This window comes from Haemaphysalis longicornis, unplaced genomic scaffold (assembly GCF_048455015.1).
Source record: "Haemaphysalis longicornis isolate Haplotype H1 unplaced genomic scaffold, Haemaphysalis longicornis Haplotype H1 scaffold_1, whole genome shotgun sequence".
NCBI classification, from domain to species: Eukaryota; Metazoa; Arthropoda; class Arachnida; order Ixodida; family Ixodidae; genus Haemaphysalis; species Haemaphysalis longicornis.
Genome location: NW_027526203.1, coordinates 7,157,239 through 7,172,850, shown reverse-complemented (window position 1 = coordinate 7,172,850; position 15,612 = coordinate 7,157,239). Strand labels below are relative to the sequence as shown.

General features: G+C 49.2%; 1 protein-coding gene across 2 annotated transcripts; it reads right to left on the bottom strand.

Moving 5' to 3' along the window:
* Window positions 1–1,819: 1,819 nt before the first annotated feature.
* On the bottom strand, window positions 1,820–14,688 carry LOC144175029 (antimicrobial peptide microplusin-like). Of its 2 annotated transcripts, XR_013323586.1 has the most exons (6): window positions 14,563–14,688; window positions 11,077–11,135; window positions 10,302–10,391; window positions 6,811–6,837; window positions 2,854–3,158; window positions 1,820–1,958 (listed from the first exon to the last, which is right to left on the bottom strand). XR_013323586.1 is itself a non-coding variant. In XM_077704060.1 (5 exons), exons 1-5 carry the CDS (start codon window positions 14,636–14,638, stop codon window positions 2,913–2,915), a joined length of 498 nt encoding a protein of 165 aa, XP_077560186.1. In that variant the 5' UTR covers window positions 14,639–14,688; the 3' UTR covers window positions 2,038–2,912. The 2 variants fall into 2 exon arrangements, 1 of the variants encoding a protein (XP_077560186.1); XM_077704060.1 differs by lacking the exon at window positions 1,820–1,958 and having other exon boundaries at window positions 2,038–3,158.
* Window positions 14,689–15,612: the final 924 nt, after the last annotated feature.

The window sequence follows — 15,612 nt, the reverse complement described above, 5'->3', positions numbered from 1 at the left end:
GGGCCATCACGGATGTGCCGCCACTTGAGCAACGCTTGCTTGGGTTGGCTGGTGCGATTCTTCCCGGAGCTACCCGCCTGCAGACATCAGCGGGCGACGACCGGGCCTGCTGGTACACTACCAGCGGTGGCATTGGACGAGTGGAAGCCGGCGTAGGCAACACGATGCAGTGACTAACGATTTAATCGACGAACGAACTTTTCGTCGCCTCTAGTCCTGTAGTCAGCTCTCACCGGCGTACGCAAGGAATTTAGGAGGGAGGGATGTGGGGATCGCGACTTTCACGCGAACCCCTTTTCTGGCTAGCTTCCCGTTGCGGCCGGCGTGCACACGCGCCTCGCTCACGCGACGGGAACCATACGGGAGGGCGCCAGCGACCGGACGGTTTGTTTTCGCCCTGTTGGAAGCGTTGACCCTTTTCCCCTCTGCCTTACCCGAGAACCAGTTCTTCCTCGATACTAGCGCCACCGTAAAGGCACATTCCCACTGGCGATGCGCCTCGTCGCGCGACGAAAAGCGACGTCGCAAAGCGACGAGCCGGCCGTCGCTTTTCGGCGTTTTGCGACGGCGGAGCCGATCGCTCTCGGTCCGAATCCCCTCGTCGCGCGACGGCCCCGCAAAACCGGTGAGCCAATCATGGCCGCGGAGTAGGCTGACGTAGCCGGAAATGGAACGTTTCTTTACATCCGGTATGCAAACGCTGCGGGCGGGCGAGGACGAGCCGCCGCCGCCACCACCGCTGGCTCGGCCAGGCGCTTGGCCCGCTATCGCTGTACCCGCCGGGTCGGGCCGGCAAGCAACTTCCCGTGTGCATCGGTTCTTTGGTCAGTGGCTTCAGCGTGCGCGTGCACTAATCAACGAATAGCGTGGAACTCATCAGTGGGGAGAAGCGTGTATGGATTGTAAATAGAGCTAGGTGGACAGCGAGACGGTAGGTTGACTTGCAGCCTCTTCGTCTATCGGCGACTGGTAAACACGCGCAGAGTTCGGAGGCGTCAGAACGTTGCGCATGTGAAAAGAAGCGACATTTGTGGGCCGTGATGCGGGTGTTGTAGCGTGAAAGCAAGCGTGTGCATTTCTTCGTGCAATAATATGTTGAAAAGAGCCTTCGTGAGTTTGTTATTTCCTGCTCCTCCCGCAACCCGCAAATGCTTTCGGCATTGCTCCAGGTTAGTAGCATGTGTTTTAGTTTGATTTCTACCTGCTTTTGTCGCGTATTCTTTGACTTCGAATGGTTGACGCACCAACGAGGTCGTATGTACAAGTCGGGAAGCAGCTGCGCTGAACGCAGTCGCATCCTCGCTCATCGCAAGTGCGAACACCACCTCAACGCCTCATCGCGCGACGCGCGCCGTCGCGCGGCGAGACAAATCGCCAGTGGGAATGTGCCTTAAGGCGAAGTCTGGTGGGACGTAGCATGACGAGGGGACGCGCTCTTGTCTTGTGGATCCGGTAGCGCGCGGACGTTTCGGCGCGCTTGTCCTGACCTGGGGAACGCGCCACAATGGGACGCGTCCGGACGAGCTGGGAGACCGCAACCGCGTTCGCACTCCGCAGCGCTCCGCTGCTCCGGTATGCCATCGGTGAGTCGAACCATCTCGATCTCTAGCGTTGTTTAATGCCTCGCATCCCAATGTTACCGTTATGGCCTACGATTAGTCTGTATGCAGTGTATTTGATTCGCACTTTGCAATAAATGCTGCCATTGATGTTTTGCCCTCGCCGCCTCCTGCCTTTGTCTGTCTCCGCAAACAACGGATCCGTCCGCAGCCGGCGCTCGCACGGCATGTTTGCTGAGCGCGATGGCTGCGGGGTGGGAAATAACTAGTGTGTGAAATGTAGAATCCCACAACTCAGAAAATTTATTTGACCTGCATATGAAAAGAATGCAGGGATATTGAAGCATCCTGGTTCCCCGTGGCGCACGCGTCGATCGGCCGAAGTTTTTCGATTCCGTACTGCAAACAAGAATAAAACGTAAGAATTAATCAACAAGCTTGTCACAATTTTATTAAGAAGGAGAAGACCAATTAAACGTTTCAAGAAAAAGACTGTTGGAAAAATGTATACATAGGCAGAATTTGCAAACTAATGCAGCGCCTGAGATCGCCTCAACAGGAGATGTTCCTCGGCTGCCTAAAATAAAGCCCAAGTGCAAAATATAGTTAAAGAGCACTTCTGTTAAACTGTATGTGGATATAAAAATATATCACGGGATCAAACGCTGGCGACCTGTGTTCACATCTCTACAAAGGGGTTTTGCATCTATTGGTCGGAAATAGAGCATATTGTAGAATATACGCCGGCTATAAAATGTTGGTAGACCACATAAGTTTCAAGGCCAAGAAAAGTTTTTAAATAATGTAGCATTTACAGCAGGGCTGGTTCACTCGGTTGGCTTCGAACTTTGGGCAAACGGGGATTACATTGTAAAATTGAAACACTTCCACAAGGGGTGTCATGGGCAAAGCACAGCTTATTTGCATTTTATTCTGGAATTCTTTAAGACACGTAACCCAGGAAGTCTAATCACAGATTGAGGTGTACACCTGATGGGTACTATATTTTTTAGATCCCCGTTATCTTCATCAGCCTTTATGATATATCCAGTTTTTCGTAAGTTCTAATCCCATTTGCGCTGCGGAATGGTAGCTCATTTTAAAATTTCATAATTATGTCATTATGTCTCGGTCCTCTTCTCTACTCTCATTCTTTTCACGGCAATGACATCCTATATTGTTTCATGCTGAACTTTTCGGCTGCGTGAAAAATATGAATTATAGTCTTGAAAGTTCATTTATCTGTCCATGGCAAGTGCTTTATAGATGGCCCATCATACAAAGAGTAACCTACCCACGACCGCGGAAAGCCAGACAGGTTTCGTTTTGATCGACGTGGTATTTGCATGCCGGCTACCACAGACCGAACGGTCTGGCGCCGAAAGCTCTGGGCCCGAGGTAACCCGACCTCGGGGCTAGAAGGGCTGGCCTGGGAGCGAGCAGGGCCGGCCCGACTACTCCAACAGGCACACCAACCATCCCAATAGCTGCGACCGGGCCGACTCCTGCAACTGGCATTGCTGCACTTGGCGTTCCCACGAGGGCAGCAGCGGCAGAGCAGCGAAGCGACAGGCTTCGAAGGAAGGTCACCTCAGCACGCTGCATGACGTTGTGATTATCAATACAAGGATTATTTGTCACCTTCATGTCACTTATCTCGCGGAGACCATAGCGTAGATCATCATCATCATCACCAGACTTTGCGCACTGGACGGCAAAGGCCTATCCCATTAATCTCCAATTACCCCGGTCCTGTGCTAACTGCAGCCAATTTATCCCCGCAAAGTTCTGGATCTCATCTGCCCATCTCACTTTCTGCCGCCCCCTGCCACGCTTTCCTTCTCTAGGGAACCACTCTGTTACCCTTAAGTTATCTTGCCTTCGCATTACATGCCCTGCCCACGCCATTTCTTAATTTCTACTAGTATGTCCATAACACGTGTTTGTTTCCTGACCCACTCCTCTCTCGTCTTGTTCCTTAATGTTACACCTATCATCTTCCGCTCCATTGCCCGCTGAGTCGTTATCAATTTAAGTTGAACCCTCTTGGTGAGCCTCCAAGTTTCTGCCCCGTAGGTGAGTTCCGGTAAGATACAGCTGTCACACACTTTCTTTTTCAGGGATATTGGTAGGCTACCATTCATTATCTGAGACTGTCTGCCGTATGCACTCCACCCCATTCTTATCCTTCTAATTATCTCTGCCTTATGGTTGAGATCCGGAGTCACAACTTGACCTAAGTAGATATATTCCCTTACCACTTCCTCTGCCTCACCACCTATCTCAAACCGCTGTGCTGTCCCGAGGTTATCGATAATTACTTTGGTTTTCTGCATATTAATTTTCAGACCCACGGTTCTACTCTGCTTGTCCAGTGTGGAAAGTATGCTGTGCAATTCGTCCCCCGAGTTACTTAGCAGGGCAACGTCATCACCAAGTATGAGGTTACTGAGGTATTCTACATTAATCCTTATTCCCACCTTTTCCCAATCCAACGTTCTGAATACTTGATTGATTGATTGTAGGGTTTAACACACCGACGCAACGCAGGCTATGAGGCGCGCCGTAGTGGAGGGCTGTGGATTAATTTTGATCACCTGGGGATCTTTAACGCGCGCCGAAACCTCGATCACGCGGGCATTTTTGCTTTTGGCCTCCATCAGAAAAGCGGCCGCCGCGGCCGGGAATCGAACCCGCGACCTTGTGCTCAGGAGTGCAACGCCTTAGCCACTGAGCCACCGCGGCGGGTTGTTCTAAATACTTCTTGTAAACATGCTGTGAATAACATTGGAGAGATTGGCATAGCATACAGAACTCATAAACTGTTTGGATGAGCTTGGGTAAGGCCTGTTGCGCGGGACATAGGGCGCTGCAAATCCAACAGTGTAGCCTAGTGTCACTAGATAAGGTATCCGAGTACCGCCACTGAGGCACGCAAGTCAGCAACGGTGGCCATTTTCGTGTATCAATATTGCGAAATTGCCACTTCTACGGACTCGCCGCTAACTTTGATCGGGTCATTTGTAAACAACGTTGCCGAAGACCCAGCAAAACGACATCTTCATACTCAATTCTGCCGCTGAAATGCTTCTACACGCGTTATCTTTGATTCGCGTTCAGAACAACGTCAGTTGCGCGCAGCTGCATAGCAGGGAGGGCTCCGTGAGGGAGCACAAGTTAAGTATACCACAGTTGACTGACTATAAACGCATAAACAACAAAATGGCGGCGCCCATGAACCGTTGCAGTGTAAACAAATGTCAGTTGATGCGAACTGGCCCATAATCATGGCGGCGGCACGGAACAATATGAGAAAAGAGTGTCGACGCTCTAACATTATCTAGTGACACTAGTTTATCTACGCTATGCGCAAACTTCTCAACCGGCTACCGCCCAGCGTCTAGCGGACTGCACCACGATCCTCGGCCTAAATGACCTGAAAGACGGTGTCACATCGCAAGACCAGGTAAAAAAAAAAAAAAAAAGAAAATGGCGATATGGATACCTTCCTCTTTTTTTCTCTCTTTTTTTTTTGCATGGTACGATTAGTCGCCTTCAAGATCTTATACCTTCAAGATATTTATTTCTCAGTTTATCGTCTTTGTGACTTCAAAAAAAAAAAACGGCAAAAATTTTGTCGCCATTTCGGGCTGATGGCTTTATCACGGACGCTCTACAACTAATGCGTTGGTGGCTTGGCTTTTGATAAAGTTCGCTCGTATAGTCTAGGGCAGGGTGCTGATGTTCACGTCCTTTGAATGGGACCAAGACAGCGGTGATGAGCGCTCGATGTACCTACCGAGCCAGTGACACCTCGAACTACCAGGATACATGAAATGTTGCTGCTGCTCGCGAAGCAAACTTCAGCGCAGGTGGACTATACCAACGCCGCATGTATAAACATTGCCTAACGCGTGAGCGAAAAATGTCCAAACAGCCACTCTCCTGTTGCTCTCTCCTACCCTTTCCCGCTTCGTAGCCTTCCCGCATGCTTTCATGTCCGCCAGCCAGCGCCTCTTCTCAGAAACTATGCAAAATAGTTGACAGTTTTTCTATCATTACCCAGGCGGCGCTCTAACGCCTTCTTGTTTTTTACCATGCCTGTTTATCTTGGTCTGTCGCTGATAAAACCAATAAAACCGCCTTTGCCACGGCGGACTCAAAACCATTTGTACTGCCGCAGGCTGATGCCAGCTTTGCGCGCTTACCTACTTGGATCCCGTACCCGAAAGTTAGTGAGTGGGGAATCCCCCCTCTGTCCCCTCCGCATTTCGTCCTCGTTTTGTTGACGCTGCACGCACTCCGCATCGGTACGCAGTTTCAAATTGAGGACTTTACTGTAGAAGCGCCCGGATGGCGTGGGTGGATCATCAACTGCTTATTCTTTTGTTGGCTATAATCTCCCGAAATTTACAAGCACACGATATTTTCTTGAGAGTAACGGTAGAAGTGAGCGCTTGAAAAAAAAAAAAATGGGCACGAATTTCGTTCTTCACTAAATGGTTCACTGAGAAAATTATCAGAAAAAATAATGGCTGTACCATCCAAAAATGTCGTTTTTCTGTTTGCTATTTGCCTACCCGACAATTAATACGTTCTTACACTATTTCAGTTCGTCCTCCGTCAGTCATCTTTCGAAAAATTCAGAAGGTATCATGCGAGTGAGACGTTGAACTAAATCCGCAGTGCGCCCCAGAACTAGCGCCCCGTCACGGCTAAGATGTGGGCGAAACGGCTCTTGAAAGCCAAAAATCAAGCTGACAGATACACGTCGTAGAAGTGGGTTCTGCGTTCGCGACTGGCGAGCAGTGACTTAAGGCGGGACGTCCGCCGGCTCGCGCCACATAGCGGATGAGTGCCTGAACTAAGCGTCCCTACCGTTCCCATTGGAAAGCGGCCGGCGCATTAGGCAATGTTTATACCGGCGGCCTTGACTATACTAAATAAATTTCACCACAAGTAGGTTCACTGAATTCCAACAAGAAGTGACATACACGCGGCTGGCGGAAGGTTCGGCGATAATATCATCAATTAGAGCAGTTAAACTAGGTTCGCCCCGGCCGCATTGCCTGTTCTTGGGTCAATAACGTTAGAAATAAAGACAGCCTGATGTTAAAAAGAAAACATGCAATAAAATCGCTAGCAAAAAGCAGTGAAACGATAAAGTTACTCAATAGAAGCAATGTGACAAGTTGTATGTTTTCCGTTTTGCCTGCATTTGATTAAATCGAACCAGTGAATATATACGTACCGTAAACAACGCGAGCAAGGCACGGTCCTGCAAGTGAAGGGAAAAAGGTAAGACCATCAATTTTCACTTTTACCCTGAAAGAATGAAAAATAGGTTTTGAGACATCGAGGCGCGCCCTAGTGGAGGGCTCCGGATTAATTTTGACTATCTGGGGTCCTTTAACGTGCGCCGAAATCTCATACACACGGGCGTTTGTGCTTTTCGGCTCCATTGGAAAAGCAGCTGCCGCAGCCGGGGATCGAACTCGCATCCTTGGGCTCAGCAGCACCAGGCCTTAGCCACTGAGCCACCGCGGCGGGTCCTTGAGCTTTACATCGAGAAATATTCTTAAAGACACTCAATATAGCTTTATTAGAGAAATAGACGGGGATAATAAATAATTTCGCATTAAAAAGGATGAGTTCACTAAAGAACAGCAGAAGTAGAGGAGGAAGAGCTGGCGGAATACTTTTAATGCGTGAGCGTCACTCACGCTTTTCTTGGCTTGGTGGGAAACGCGGTTTCTCCAGATAGGCGTAAACAAACAGCGCGGCCTCAACAAGCCAGCAAAATTTCGCCTAGCGGGAAATGCAAGAAGGTCGTATGGTCGTCCTGTTTTGATATAAGGCAACTTATACTGCGCCTGCGGAAAGTCTTCCCAGCACTGCGTTTGTGAAGGAGACTTAAAAGCCGCTCGGTGGGAAACTTTATTCCTGTAGAGCTGGTTTTCCCACATTATCCTTTTAAGGAAGCCTACTCCAAAATAGAAATTTAGTTCCACTTGTTTCACGGCATTATACACTCTGCAACGAAACTTGCAGCTCAAAACTCAGCGCAAGTATACTCAGCGGCATGACTTAGCGGCATAACTCAGCGATGTGACATAGTAACTCTTTCTGACATGGTAAGAGAAAGCATAGGTGCCCTCATCGCGTTTCACCTTATAATAGCAGTTAGAATGCTAGCTGTAAAATGCATTTAGCCGTACTCAACCACCTTTAAAATTTTCGTGCTCCCTCGCGTGCATGCGTCGACACATTTACGGAATATATTCGAACAATCAGATCCACTCGTGAGGGCACGGGGTCGAATCTAGCACAAACCTTTTGCACGCAGGATATATAACCACTCTGCCACCGTTTTTTTTTGCTGTTTAGAATTAAATTTCAAGGTTCTGTACAAAATTTTAGTGCGGTCAACTAGGAGAAAGAATAATTCACCATGGTTTGCATGCATCATCATTATCATGATGATGATGATCATCATCATCATCACCAACACCACCACCACCACCACAACCACCAGCCTATCTCCGCCCACTGCAGGACAAAGGCCTCTCCCATTAGTCTCCAGTTCCCCCGGTCCTGTGCTAACTGCGACCAATTTATCCCGCAAACTTCTTAAACTCATATGCTCATCTAACTTTCTGCCACCCTCTGTCACGCTTGCCTTCTGTAGGGATCCACTCGGTTACCGTTAATGCATAACTTGTCTCAACTACAGCCACGGACGGCAAGAATACAGATCGTTCGCACACAAATTTATAAGGTCGTTTAGCGTAAAAAAAAATTTGAAACATACCTACTTACATCACGTACGCATGCGAAGGATGGGCCAGCGGAAATATGTTTAGATTGGGCATATTGAGAGGTCACTTGGGGGAAACTATGCCACGCACCGAGACATCGGCATACAGGCGTGCGGGATGAGCTAGGAGTGATTAAAGGCTCCTCATACCAGCTGTAGAAATGGCTGCCTGTTTGTCCGCTCGCTCGCTTGCTTGCTTGCTTCTTCAATTGGCTCATTCGGGTATTTGTGCCCTCCACGAGTTTCTCGCAGAAAGGGAAACTGCTATGCTTTTCATGCCATGTCAGTGCCTTTATCGACGATATGAGGCCATGGTTCACTTCTCATCAAAATTTTTCGTACTTTCCGTCTGCCTCACGGGTAAGGTGGCATTATTTAAATTTTTTTGGGCGAAAATGCACATTTGTAATAAGCCGTTCATTGTAGGTTAGAAAAATGTTCGACTGTTAATACTCCCTCATTCTGCTGCCACAAAAGACAAATATTCACCCATCTTAGTAAGCTACGAGATTTCTTCCAAAAGCTTCGTGGGTGGCAGGTAGGAACATGGCACAGTGCATCAATTCCCGCCTGCATCTTGTGTTCTTGTTACTAAGATGTATACGATGCTCGTGGTATAGACAGAGGAAGGAAGAAGCGGGATGCGTTTTCTTCTAAGGTGCTCATCGGCATTGAAGTTTTTAAATGCAAAGCATTTCTTAGCCTCGCCTCTTCCTGCGTCGGACGGCGTCCACAGCTCCGCGTCCGCAGCAGGTGCGCCTCTCCTCCTTCCCTCCTCTCTCTCAACAGCAGCTGGCGCGCGCATGCGTCGTAGTCAGCCCGTTCGCTCCGTCGCGGTCTCGGCGTAACAGGTGCGTGATAGCAGCGCGGTGGGGCGTGGAAGGGCGCGCGCTGCTTGCGCATGCGCGCTCTCCCCCCCCTCCCCCCGTACTGCTCTCCCTCTACTGCGCGAGCTGCAAATATAAAGCGGCTAGCGGTCGCTCGTGCTTCAGTCACTGCGTTGCTCCTTCCTTCCTTGGTTGACGCTCGCTCCACCCTAACGCGACTTTACTCTCCTCTCTCTACCCCAAACCAACACCAACGCAACTACGACCCAACTACCCACCCTAACGCGACTTTACGCGGCGTTAACGACCCCCAATGCTCTGCATTTACTCGTGTTCCCCTCGCGGGAAGGCGCGGAAATTTTTTAATGCGCAAGCATTATATCCCTCATGTCCACAGAGTGGATGCTACCGAAATAGCTTGGAGATCTAGAGGAAAGCGCACGGGGGTGTAATGTAGGTACAGGATGAGAACGGGTGCACCCTCGCCGCCGCGGACAACGTAGATTTTGGGGAAGCGGAGGAGGGAAGGGAAGAATACACGTTCTTGTAATGCTAAAAAATAAAACGATTCCTCGGTGATTGATTGTGGGGGTTTAACGCGCCGACGCAACGCAGGCGATGAGGCGCGCCGTAGTGGAGGGCTCCGGATTAATTTTGACCACCTGGGGATCTTTAACGTGCGCCGAAATCTCGTACACACGGGCGTTTTTGCTTTTCGCCTCCATCAGAAAAGCAGCCGCCGCGGCCGGGAATCGAACCCGCGACCTCGTGCTCAGCAGCGCAACGCCTTAGCCACTGAGCCACCGCGGCGGGTAAAACGATTCCTCGGGTGCACTTCAGTTTTCATACGCAGTGTCCGTGGAGCTATAACGATTTTGAATTCACCGTACATAACGGAAGTTCTTGAAACGAAATTGCGTGAAGGACTGGTTGTGTCCGAAAAAAAAAAAATCACAGAGAGAAGACGGACGAAAGTGTGGACGATAAGTGGTGCGTATTTGGCCATATAGTTTAACCTCGTTTGGTCATATCACCGAACAATATTGTGGCTTTAAATTATTTACCCGTAAGCGCGGACAGCCCCTTTATCCTGCTCACCGTACTGACGAAGGAGCACAGTTTCTGGACGGCGCATAGGTCGTCCGTGCAGCCCAGTGCAGCGACGGCTTCATCCAGGCGGGTATTGAACTGGGAGAAAGCAAGCACAGTGAACACGTGACGCTCGGAACAGACAATGTTGATCGCAAGCACAATCGGGCCTCAAATTACAGGACCGGAAGAAGTGCGAGGAACACATACGTTACATTCCGTTTAACTCGAATTCTGCGGCCACAGCGTTTTTTTACACGTCCGTTTTCCCTCGGGAACAACATTCTTTTACACGCGAAAAAAGGCATTTTGGGCATTCTTCGGGCCCTCCTCCACTGGCCGGACACGGGCCGTGCTGCCTGATTTCTTCGGGTCCTGGGCCCCCCGCGCGACTTCTGAACCGAGGAACGCACGCTTTTGCACGCCAGTACCGTGTCACTTCGAAATTACGGCCGTCGTTTTAGAGAATTCGGCCTCATGGTGATGCCCTACCCTCTTCACGGCTGACTTCACCGGCGTAACTTCAATGGAATGCTCCGACATCAGTAGTTGACACGGAGAGGGAACCTTGTGTAAAGGGCATTGCTTAGTTAGCGTTCCCGGTCTGTCGCTGCTCAGTTACGTCAAGGGTAGTTATTCATGGGTGACCTCGTGCAAGCATACCTGCGCAATTTATACACAGGCATTCCTTCATTATATACCGTCTAAGGACATCATTTAGTGCGCTTTTGCCGCCTATAGCCGGCGGTGGTTTGAGTTTAAATTGTTTATTCCCGTCGCTTACCTCTCCAGCCTGGTCCCTCACGCAGGCGGCTTGTTCTCTGACCTGATCTTCGGTAGCAACTGCGGAGAAACAAGAAAACATTCCGAATATCAGGGAGCGAAATGGAAGCAGGATTCTCTCAGAAGGAAGATATTTGAGGGAACTGCCCGCACGGCCGCTGGTGAGCCTCTTACGTTGACTCTTGCGCATCCGTCTCTGGAGTGACTGAAGAGACTCAGTATCATCGAAACACCAAATTTTGTAACCAGAACGAGGAGCCTGCCGCTATTGTCCCGCACCTATGTGGCATTTTGTTTGCACTAACCAACAACGTAATTACTGTTTCTTCTGTTACAGGGGCGCTGTATTTGAGTAACTTTTCAGTGGTGTCTGGTTCCCAAGGCTGCAGTGCATGGGTTTGGCATTGAATATATTACGGAAAGCAAAAGTAGCCCTAAACAACGAAACTGAATGATGCGCTCTCGTCACACAAGCATTCCATTTATTGATTGATTGATTGATTGATTGTGGGGTTTAACGCCCCGACGCTACACAGGCGATGGGGCACGCCATCTGGTGGAGGGCTCCGGAATAATTTTAACCACCTGGGGATCTTTAACGTGCGCCGAAATCTCAAACACACGGGCGTTGGTTTTCGTTTTTCCCCTCCATCAGAAAAGTGGCCGTCGCGGACAGGAATCGAACCGCGTCCTCGTGCTCAGCAGCGTAACACCATAGCCACTGAGCCACGGGCTGCGGGTTACTGAAGCATTCACTCCTCCACCACGCCATCTCTGCGTAAGGCTGCTGTTGTTGTTGATAACCATTTATCAGGAGCAACAATAACAGCATTAAGCTGAGATGGTTTTAGATGATTTTGTGGGAAATATCAGCACAGCATTCGGTTTAGTTTTTCAGGACTACTTTTGCTAACCGTATACTCAATGTCAAACGTACCGCGGCCTTGAGAACGGGACAGCCGCTGAAGGCTGGCATTTGTTTTTCATTGTGTATGTTTCCCCAGCTTAACTAAGCTATTGCGGAATCTTGAATAACAAACTTTCATAGTATGAATGCCACTTCAATACGTTTGACCCAAAATCGGACTTGTCTCTTCTTTATCATAGGCTTACAATCACTCCTCTGGCACTTACAGGCTTGTGCGCCCATTGGGATTTCAGACTATGTAAAGGATGTGGAGCACTCGGCCCGACATGTAATCATCAGCATAATCTGCGGAGTCATGTGTATTTGTTGAAAGGCAGGTTTTCCGATCATCCAATGCACCGGGGAACTTTTTAAACGCTCCCGCTGCGGCCACGCCACTAATAGGCGCGGCGCTGAGTGTTGCGCTGGAGTTCTGGCTTAGGTACTTAAGGGTCGCTCTCTAGGCTCGTTCCGGTAGGGCTACGCAAAACCGGACCACCCGCCACTTGCACGCAGCATGAGCTGGGGCTGGACATCCGCCATCCCCGACCTTTCCGCAAGGACCTCTTTGTTTGGAGGGTTGTATGGTACCGGAATGCTTCATTGGTACTTCTTTGAACCAAATCTTAGGCGTACGCACGCTAGTTGAAGCATTGCCCCAAGGCGGAACTTGTACAACTGTTAGGACTATATACCCCGAGGGTTTGATTATGCTTATAACGAAACGTACGACCCCACGGACAAGTTAGAGAGGCCATGATGGAGACAAAATACAAGTTGTATTAATTCTAAAAATTGCCTTGTTGAAATAACGTTGATACCACATTTAACGCAAGCTTCACTAAAATAGGCTACATGATAATGAATGAGGGAATAGACACGCTACTCACCAGCTAATTTCTCGTACTAGCATTATGAGACATTATGATTTGCTTGTGCGATTGGCTCAGGCCGACAGGATTATAAGCTTGCAGATCGAGCTGTTTGCGGTTGAAATTTCGTGGAGATTTCTTTTATAGGGGTAAGAATGGTGGGGTACACCACAGATGTTCGAAACGAACATATAAGCATACATGCACCACATACGGAACTGTCGTCGGCCTATCCTGCGCGCGGGGCGTCAGACTCAAATCCCACAACACCGGCCAACTTGCACAAGAGACGCTGTCACTTACGTAACCCTGTTTATCGAATCACATTCATTCAACCCTATGCAATGCAACAAAATACACCACATACAAGTATGATCAGAAGAAAATTAACCGCAGGGTCGGCAGTATAAATTATAGTTCCTTTATATAGCAGGAACTCTGGTCTAAAAGCATTTTCTGCGCCAGCTAGGAATGCCGACAGTAACCAAGCGCGTTTTGCGTGGACATTCGTCAGCCCCTGCTCTGATTCCTATCGGATCACAGCGTTTGGGTGCTACATGGAGTAAAGATACTAATTAGTCGTTTTAAGTACCTCCTCTCGCATATCATTGCTAACGTCACGAAACCTGCCATAGGGCGGGAGAGTCGAAATATTGGCCACAACTGTTAAATTTATCAGTGAATGAAGCATCGTTTGCTGCCCGGCATGCTCTGAGGGTACTATAATACAAAAACTATTTTGATTTAGAAAAAGTTGAATGTGGTCTTCACGGCCCCTTTAAGGTGTCTGTTGTAAACAAATACTGATGTTAAGAACGATTCTCTGAGATTGAGTTCTTTTGCCACCCGCCAACATTCCACCCCGGGTACCAGGTGCATCCAGGTTACTCCGGCAACGCTCTTTGCGTCATGAAAAACAATTGAAAGTTAAATAGGATACACGCCGGCGTTTCACACCCTCTGGCAATGGCAGTGCAGAGTATCATTACTTGTGCTTGAGAGAACGCCCACGCAGCACCTGACATCACAAGGCAGTGCCATAGAATTTGCTGCGTGAAATTATTGAGGAGCCACGAAATCAACAACATGTGAATTTTGGTACGTGGGGCGCGAAAAAATCGCGGGGCCCCAATGGTGCGAGCATGCTAGAGAGTAAAAAAAATAGATAATTGGAAATGTTTTGGTAAGGTGCACGAAGCACTAGGGCGCTGCTTGTCTGAGTATACAGAGTCTGCATGCATGGTCGTCGACAAATGCTACACAGTACAGTGACATTCCAACTTTCATAGTATATGTAAGCTAAGCTACCTTATAAGTGCACGCTAAAAACGTAAGTGAGCATGATCTCCTGCAGCTTGAAATTGACGCTCTCGGTAGATCACAGCTCCTCTGTGCCCGTGTGCTCGTGCTATTAGCTTACCACAAGAGCGTGAACTCGTAACTGTACCAGGAATCATCGTGTAGTTCTCAGAGTTGATCAATGAGACACAAAGAGCCCGATGGATCGCGATAGGAGTAAAATTTTTGCCAGCCTAGTACAAAAAAGTTTGTATGCCGAAAAATTCCGGGGCCATATTCTTGAGGGCATATCGAGTCATGGATGGCTCGTGAGTGCAATGCAAGCATTTACAGGAGCGCAGGGGCGTACTGAGAGGCTCATAACCTGCTGCAATGCGAGAGCTCTGCATGAGCAGGCAGGAAAACTCACAGCAGGCGGCTGCCTGGCGTGCCGATGCGAAAGCGACCGAGCTGCCGAGGAGGGCGCAGACGAGTAGAAGCTTCATGGTCACGGTGAGATGGGGTGCTTTGGTCGACGTTCTTTGCTGCTGAAAGCCGTCGAGCTGTTTGTTGTGACGTGCCTTGCCAGCCAGCCTTATATACCCCACTGCGGTTACGAGCGTCGGATCCAAACCCTCCCGGATCTGATAATAAGCAGCGAGGAGGAGAGAGCGCGACGGCACTTTCGGTGCGGTCTGTATGGTTCTTACTGCCTGCTTATGGCCTGCAAACATTTACGCACCCGCGTATCTTTATGGGCTGTACAGTTACGGGACGCCGCCTTCACGGCTTCCGGACAAACGCGCTACTCCGGTGCTCACATGTGCGTCCGACAGTATACAGCCGGGGAAGGAATTCGCTGCTTTATGCCGTTCGCGTCCTCCTTTGTCTCGCACTCCCACTTCTTGCTAGAAAAAGCAGACCTCAAGTTACAGCGCAAATCAACGTGCTCAAGATTGTTCGAAACAAATCAGGCATAAAACTCGTGACGTAAGCCGTGTGCTGTAGGTGTGGCGCGCATTGATTTATCGGATGCGCCGCTTTGCTACACGTACCAGTGTCGTGAGCTTTTGTGTGAAGTACCTCCTTTTCACCCTTCGCCCACCTTCCCCTCACGCTGTGGTATTCTGGCGTGAGTACCCGATTTCCTCGCTCGCCTATTATGGTGTCCGGTCCGGCTCTATGGGGGGTTACTGCGCGATTGCGTTATGGCGATGTTGTCTTGTTGCCGCTATATTGCTTGGGCTCGCAAGTTCACTGGCACCGGAATAGAAGAGCAGTAATGGAGGATCCGGGATTTAAAGTATGATAGTTAGTTTGTGTGGTAGTAGGTTGATTCATCCATGCCAAGTTCCCACAAGACGACCGCTGGTGCACTAGCAGTATGCTTGCAAATCTGGGAAAAATATATGATGTTTCTCGTTTGTTCTAAGAAACGTGAGTGAATAAAACCAAGAATAAAAACCTATATGTATAATAT

What these genes read in the sequence shown, in the direction of transcription:
- LOC144175029 (XM_077704060.1), bottom strand. Translation starts at nt 14,638, where the DNA reads ATGAAGCTTCTACTCGTCTGCGCCCTCCTCGGCAGCTCGGTCGCTTTC. An exon ending in ACGCCAGGCAGCCGCCTGCT is followed by an intron (nt 11,136 to 14,562) that starts GTGAGTTTTCCT and finishes GTTTCTCCGCAG; the next exon opens with TTGCTACCGAAGATCAGGTC. An exon ending in TGTGCTCCTTCGTCAGTACG is followed by an intron (nt 6,838 to 10,301) that starts GTGAGCAGGATA and finishes CTTCACTTGCAG; the next exon opens with GACCGTGCCTTGCTCGCGTT.